This window comes from Gordionus sp. m RMFG-2023, chromosome 4 (genome assembly GCF_954871325.1).
Source record: "Gordionus sp. m RMFG-2023 chromosome 4, tfGorSpeb1-WG-v2, whole genome shotgun sequence".
NCBI lineage: Eukaryota > Metazoa > Nematomorpha > Gordioida > Chordodea > Parachordodidae > Gordionus > Gordionus sp. m RMFG-2023.
Genome location: NC_088778.1, coordinates 6,407,873 through 6,416,021, shown reverse-complemented (window position 1 = coordinate 6,416,021; position 8,149 = coordinate 6,407,873). Strand labels below are relative to the sequence as shown.

At 25.1% G+C, this 8,149-nt stretch overlaps 1 protein-coding gene across 3 annotated transcripts in view; it reads right to left on the bottom strand.

Annotated features, from left to right (window-relative positions):
• Positions 1-1,229: 1,229 nt before the first annotated feature.
• LOC135927774 (GATA zinc finger domain-containing protein 14-like) overlaps positions 1,230-8,149 on the bottom strand; it is a 28,103-nt gene continuing 21,183 nt past the window's right edge. For all 3 annotated transcript variants that reach the window (XM_065463952.1, XM_065463953.1, XM_065463951.1), the window contains exons 4-6: positions 3,405-3,536; positions 2,561-2,753; positions 1,230-1,551 (exon numbers count right to left, since the gene is read on the bottom strand). In XM_065463952.1, coding sequence (XP_065320024.1) covers positions 1,451-1,551; positions 2,561-2,753; positions 3,405-3,536 — 426 coding nt within the window. In that variant the 3' untranslated portion in view covers positions 1,230-1,450. The remainder of the gene's footprint in view (positions 1,552-2,560; positions 2,754-3,404; positions 3,537-8,149) is intronic.

The window sequence follows — 8,149 nt, the reverse complement described above, 5'->3', positions numbered from 1 at the left end:
TAACGTGAAACTTAAAATTAGCAACAAAAATATAATTATACTTATATTTTCAAGTATTAAACTTAATAAATTTATTTGCGTAATATACATTAAAGTGTACTCAATAACCACTTGATTAAAATAATTTTAACTAATCTTAAACAATTAAATATATATAAACATACGAATAAAACCAATACAATGATCCAAAATTTATATAACATCAATAAGAAAACCGACAAAAATTTATATATATTTATTTTATATTTTTTTTTACCTAGTTCCAATGTATAATTAGACTCACCTTCGATCTTCTAAAGCCTGGATCAATCACTGTAAGGCACCACTGTACCAATATGGGATTGATATTTATATTGCTGAGGCTAGTGGGAGAGACTAAACATAATGCAATATATATAAATTATTGAATTTGGTAATCTTACTGAATACCCAAAAATGATTCTCTTTTATTTCAAATCTTTTTATTTTATTCCACTTTTAATATACCAAAAAAATTATAATTTCGTAAAAATTCATAATAAAAGTAAGTAATGAAAAATTATATATTTCTTTTTCAACTATAATCTAAAATATTCATATTCATAGACATTTTTAAAATAATTATATTTATTTGCATACGATGAAAGTTCATTTATATAAATTTGAATACCACCCAATTAAGAAGGGCTCAACTAAATATATATTTGCATACAACAAACACTACTTTTTTTGTCACATAATGTCATTTTTTTAACACACAGAATATCTCTAAATGTCAGCTCGTAATCTAATTATGAACTATGTGATTTTTTAAAAATAACTATATTATGGAATTAATTTTTAAAGCTCTCTCATCATGTGTTCAAAAACTCTGGATTTTTTTTTTGAAAAAATTTGACCATAAATATCAAAAATATATTTGATAAACTTTCGTAACTCTTAACGATAACGAAAAGAAAGAAATAAGCTATTTTTAATGTAAAAATAAAATAGTGACCAAAATCATTTTTTCGAATATACGAAAGTTTCCTAATTTTTTAAAGTTAGAGAAATTAATAAATTTTTTCGTTCTTGTGGATTTTACGAAAAATAAAAAAGTAATACAAATTATAATTTTTCAAATGATAATGCAGTTATATTAATCAAAATGGTGTAAAAAAAATTTTAATGGTTAGATTTTGGACAGTTTATAATTTTATTAAGTTTTGAAATTTTGAGGTTTATATATTGAACTTATCAAATATTTCTGGCGAAAGTGTTGTGAAATTTAATAATGGTATACCCTTTATTACGAATGCAATATAAATAAATATTATATAAATCCCGAAACGTGAGCATAAATCAATAAATTTATAAAATATATATATTTTATACCAAAATTTGAGCAATATTTATAAATTATTATTACATTTAAAAAAAAAATTTTCTACTTTTAAACAAAAAAAAAAAAATAAATCGAATTGTATTTATATTATTGGATGATGGGGAAAAAGTAGTGCGACGATTGTGGCTCAGGCTTATGCATAAAGTGGATTTGGGATTCTAGCAATGTCGGGTTGATGGAGGATTTGTCTATCGAATTTAAAAAGATATCATTTTAATATTATAATAGCATTTAAAATTGAATTACTACCGTTTTTAATAAGTTTTAAAGATATATCTTTTTTCGTCCAAAATTTGAAACAAGAATCAACGAAGATTAAAAGGGAAAGAAATATTTTTTATGATCATTTCATTATGAAATCCTAATTAGGCTGTGCCGATATAAATATCGTGGTCCAGGCCTTTTAAAAAAACCCGATCCTTTATCTTAATTTATCTTTAGTTACACTTATTTTTATAATTGTTTGTTTTATATAATTATAATATTTTTTATTTTATTTTTTAAAAAAATGAATAAATGGGGAATGGAACCAAAAATTGGTTTAATTGTTCTTGTAACTTGATTTGTTATTATTAGCCTTTATCTTTTATGGCAATTTAAAATGGACATTTTCGCAAATTTTTTTGTTAATAATATAAATAGACACGAGTTTATTAAATATTCGCCTCTTTTATTACGCGCAGGTGCGTTATGGTGCCTAAGGACTCCCTCACATGGCAAAGGGTTATCTGGCAACAAGAAAAGGATTTGAAAATATTTAACGAGTCATTCATATAAGATAATTAACATATGGGGGAATAAAACAAAAATGCACTTTATCATACCTCGGCCATAAGAAATGGAAAATTAAAAGTGTTATTTGTTTTGCCCATAGTACAGATAAAATGTTTTTGTTTAGAAAATGTGTAATTTTTATGACATTGGTTCAAAGATTGATGGTAAATAAAAAATAAATTTATTATATTGGTTATCGGATTTGTGAAAAATTTGTGAATCAACATAAGTCTAATCATCAATCGAATAAAAATTAAAATTTTGAGAAGAATTCGATCAAAAATTTTGAGTGCAAATATTCTTTTTAAAAAAATCTCTTCATTTTTTGATCCCTAAGGAGTTTTGAATAAATGAAACTTAAAATATTTGTCAAAGTCAACGATTATATTAATAATGATGTTTTTTTTAAAAATAGTTTATTACATGATGATTCATTTAGTTTTGGACTCATGTAAAGCATATCGGAATGCTGAAATTTAAAGTTGGGAATCATTCGATCGTTACTGTTATCAGTAATGCACGCGTTCCCGTTACTTTTTGGAACTTTTGATTCGTCTCTCGGCTTTCGTTTCCTAGTTTGAATGCAATCTTTTTTCATGGCCATAGGTCGATTTACCTTATTTATTTAATATTTGATTGAAAGAAATATTATATCTTGTTTTTCTAACAAAATACTTATATTTGATAGTAATTAACCATTTCATTTGATATGAGATTTATTATAAACTATATAAATAAATATCTAATTAAATAATTTTTTTATTTTTAAAGTATCAAGATAAGTCTAATCTAGATTTTGAAATAAAATTAAAAAAACACCTTTTTTAAAAAAAATATTGCAGTAATTAAAATTTCCTCTTTAAAACAAAAATATAATGAGAAAAATATGAAATTAGCAAAGGTATGCCAAAATACATAACTTTAAAAAAAAAATTTAAATGTTGAACTTGATTTTCAAAATAAAAATTTAATTTTTATCATAAACATAAATTAATAATTATATAGGTTTTTCTACCTTAATTATATTTTTTTATTAAATGACCTTACAAATTGCCTATACGGAAATCTGGTTATGTTTGTAATAATAATAATGAAAAAATGAATTCTGCTATATGAAATTATGTATGCTTAATGTCGTGAAACTTTCCCATTTTTTTACCAAATGTTAATTAAAAGAGAGATTGAATGAAATAAGTTTATATAATGAAATAATATAATAGATTCACAAAAAATACAAACTTAAATTTATGAAAGAGAAATTAAATACATTATGTAATTTGTAATAAAGTCCGCAAGCGTTGCACACGGGCTCCCCTATGCAGTTTCTTCTCCAAAGCGTGGTCGAGGTAGTCATACAATTGGCGCAATATATCCCACTTTTTTTCGATAGATTAGATGTCTTCATTTTTTTTATCCAAAAATAAACATTTAAGATTATGAAATAGAAAGGGAGTGAAGTATCAGTTATAACTTAAATATAAATGTTAAAAAACATTTTTTTTAAAAAAACTATATTGAGACATAACAACTAAAGGTCTGTATTGGGCTGGTTTTTAGCTCGCCACCCATCTAAATGGGCTGGCGGGGGTGAAAATTTTTTAAAGAACGGACGGGCGGATTAAGAAAAATATTTAAACTACGGACAGGCGGGTTAAAAAATTTGCTATTTGAAATCATTCAAGTAAACATTATAAAAAAAATATGATCCGTGAAATTTCAACATTTTTAATGCCAAAGTACAGATAACTGAGGATGTTGTCGACGGAAGAAATTAATTAGGTAAAAATTATATCAAAAACATGTTGGATTTGATTTGCTTGGAAGAATATAACATCAACGTAGATGAAAATCTGATTTTACCCGTTTCCCTGAAAGCAAAGAGAATTCAATTAAAGATTATTAAATTATAAATGCAATGTTTGAAATAGATAGCATCCAAACCTAAATTAAACAACAACAGATGGAAAGATGTGTCTGTAACAGAGGAGAGCACTAAGGACATAACATAGTATTTAAACTTTAAAATACCGAGTTTTTGTATAATTTAGCAATTTTAGGCTACTTAGTTTAGTTTAGTTTAAGTTTACAATTTATAGACAATTAATCTAATTTACTTTATTTAATTTATTATATTAATGGTTTCACTTTTTATTTAAATATCTCACTTGAGTAGAGATATACTTCAAACGGATATCCTACTTTGATGGAAACGACAAGAAAAATATTTATCAAAGTTATCAATATTTGCTAGAAAAATATTGGCAATTCCAGCAACCAGTGCTTCTTCTGAACGAGGAATAAGCATGGCTGGAAGGTTTTTAGTATCAATAAATATTAATTCTATATTATTACATAAATATTTTATTAGATCAATTCCTTATCCGTTATTTAAGTTAAATATTTTTTTATGCTTATTAATATAGCAATTTCCTAAATTATCTTTTTTTAAATTTATTTTTAAAGTATAAGTATTTTTTATTTTCATCTATATTTCAAATATTAAAAAAAAAATTAAAATAAGATTGATTATAAATATATAAAATATACAATATTTATCTTTAAAAGAAATTAACAATTAATTTATATACAAAATAAACAAATTCAAAATTTAATAAAAACATTAATGAAATATAGCAAAAAATGAGAAGAATAGGTAAAGAAGAGTAAGTCTAACGAAGATCTGTTGAGAAAAAAACTGCTATTGAAACTTCAATAATTCATTTTAAGGATAGTTAAGGCCAGTCTCTGACTGAAGGATACGCCTTTTTACAGGGCCGTAACTACGAAGGAGGGACCCACCCCCTCCAATAAAATTTTTGGGGGCCCTCAAATTTAATCCCCCCCCCCCCCATAAAAAATATTTGTCTCCAAATTTAAAAAAAAATTATTTCGTTATTAAATTTTAATATATGCCATTTAACCATTAAACACCTATATGAAAATACAATAAAATTTTTAGAAAAATATTATTTTAATTTTTACAAATTAATAAACAAATTTTGAAAACCTGAGCATAATTTTATATTTTTTATGTAGAGGAATCATTAATTTACAATGTTTTCTGCTACTGAAAGCATTACTATTTGCATTTTAAAGCAACTTAATGAATTAAATATTAATTCATCGAATATAATAAGTCAGGCATATGATGTGCAGACGTCATATGCGGCCAAAATGGAGGAGTACAAACCCTGATTAAAAAAAAATCAAATGCCTTATATTGTTGAACCACACTCTCAACACAGTAAACTCGCAGAAAACCTCTAGAAGGATTTTTTTTTCCGTGACAATTTAAAATTTTGTGGTTCAAAATTGGTAATAATATTGCTATCATTTTTAATTTTTATTTATCTAATAATTGCTAAAAAATTTTAGGCGCAGAGGTGTACTGGTCATTTAGAAACATTTCGTATCATTTATAAGAATTTTTAGGCTATTGTAAAGTATTGTTTCACTTTTCTAACAGAGCACTTAACTCAAAGGCTTCCATTCATGATTGTCGAAGCCTCTGATCTTTTATATAAATTCGCTAATATAAATTACATTATATTGTTCATTTTAATTTATAAGGTATTAAAATCAATAGATCCACTAAATAAGTACAGTGGGTACTAATACTAATATAGTGGGTGCTAAAAATTGTATTGATTCCAGAATTTATATATTAAAAAACAAAAGAAGTGATAAAATTTTTGATTTGTTAAGAATTAAGGCTGGAAAACCTATACTATATCAAAATTTAATCTCATCTATCAAAAGTCACCAAGGATACGTAAAGCTTTTAGTCGATACCATATTGCAATTTGATTGTGAAATGGACTTCGATTTAGTTCATTAAAAAAGAATTAATATATAATTATTGATTACTTTGTTCATTTTTTAGATATATCTACACAAGATGATTATAATTTTCTATCATATTTTAATACATTGTCCCCCCCCCCCAACCCTGATCATTTTATATCAGATAAGATGGCCCATTAGAATCATTATTAAACTTAAATATGGAATTGTTACTCCATGCAATGAAAATAGCAAAAGGATTATTAGCTACAAAAGTTTAAGAAACATAATTTTAAAAAATATCGTAAATATTATGTATAAAAAAAATATCATCTTGTACAATGACATATAATATACCTAGACTGACGATTCATTCATTAAAAGTGTACATCAATACAAATCAGCTGGGGACGCCATTTTGGTAACCTATAAAGTAATTATTCTCATGTAAAAAGCTGCTATATATTTTCTAATTTTTTGGAATTAAAAAAACAAATATATATTATCCTAATTTTATGATTAAGATTGATGTTATTTGTAAATATGTTATTTTAAAAAGATTTTTCAATATTTGAAGATATTTGCCACTCATATTTTCCAAGTATATTAATAATTTATGATTGATATTTGATAATGGTTTGTTTTTCATTTATGTAAGAAGACTATGAGCTTATGTGGATTTAAATTCTTTGTTAAGTATCATAGGAAAAATTTCAGATTTAGTAATAAATTAGGCTCTCGTTTAAAATTTTAATAATGATTTCTGTTACCAAAATGGCGGGTCCAGCTGATTTGCTTTTAACGACGCTTAAAAATGCATTTTAATGAATGAATCGTCAGTCTAGGTATATTATATGTCATTGATCTTGTATTTAAAGAATTCTATAAATGCTAAACTGAAGTCATTATCATGTATCAAAAGCTTTATGTGAGACTTCATTCTCTACACTAAAGAGAGTTCTATCTAACAGTAGAGAATCGATGAAAGATCGAAGTAAACAAAATTTAATAAGGCTTATGGAATAGAATTTATCTTTTAATTCATTTATGTTAAAATTTTAAGATAAAAATCGTCGTTTACAAATTTTTTAATAAAAACAAAAAATTTCTATGAGTGCCAAACTATTTGCTGTATTTCAAAAAAATATTGGCCTCCTAAGAAAGCAGTTCCCCCCCCCCCACAGCTGAAAATTCTGGCTATTGTCCTGCCTTTGGACAATTGCTAGCAAACTTGCAGATGTGAGATCCTAAATCTTTGAAGAAGCATAATGCAAGCTTAATAAAGGAGATTAAGGTTGTGTGCTGGAATAAAGATGTGATCTTCTTATATTTCTTAATATTTGGAAATTTTAAGCTGTTTTTTTTGCTCGAGTACGTTTGGAGTTAGGTTGGATAGGGCTAATGTACCCTGCAAAAAAATTTTTTTTTTAAATTCATGAAATATTAAAAAAATAAACTTTTTTTTCTTTGCATTTTACAAAAAATTTTTGACTTTTATACTTTCATTTTACAAATATATTATTATAAATGCTTCATGCTAATAATACAATAGGAATACGTTGCTTATCTAGATATAATTAAATTATAGGAAGTGAAATATTGTGAAATTTGTAGTTGTAAGTAATAATATTTTATTGTAAATAATAATTTATTAATATGCTGTATAATAGGAAAAAGTAGCTTATCTTGTTTTATATCAATTTTGGTGAAACCTCTAAAAATAATAACATATCAAGACAATGTTAAATGCCGATTAGATTTAGAAAAATTAACTAGTTTTTTTTTAAATATGAAATATTGTAAAACATAAAAATTTGAGAGCAAAACTATTTAAAATGTTAAATTTAAAAAAATAAAAACGATGGATTTAAATAGTCAATTATTATATGATTTATATATAAAATTAATTAAAATTCACTATTTTATATAAAATTATAGGCCGGGATGACCATTTCGTAATATTTATGGCAGTCCGAACATTTTTTGATTAGGGCAAAGACCTAGCAAAAAATTTTAAGTTAGGTTTTTGATGCCTGTTGAAAATTTTTATTATACCGTTTATTTTTGTAACGATCGTTCTAATATAGGCTGATTTAAGTCTCGGATTAGCTTATAAGTCTATAACCAACTCTCTATCTAATCACTACAACTAAAATGAGAGTGGGAAAGGGGGGGGGGTATGATACAAGTTGATCAAGTGGGAGGTTCGAGGAAATAGTAGTAGAGGGA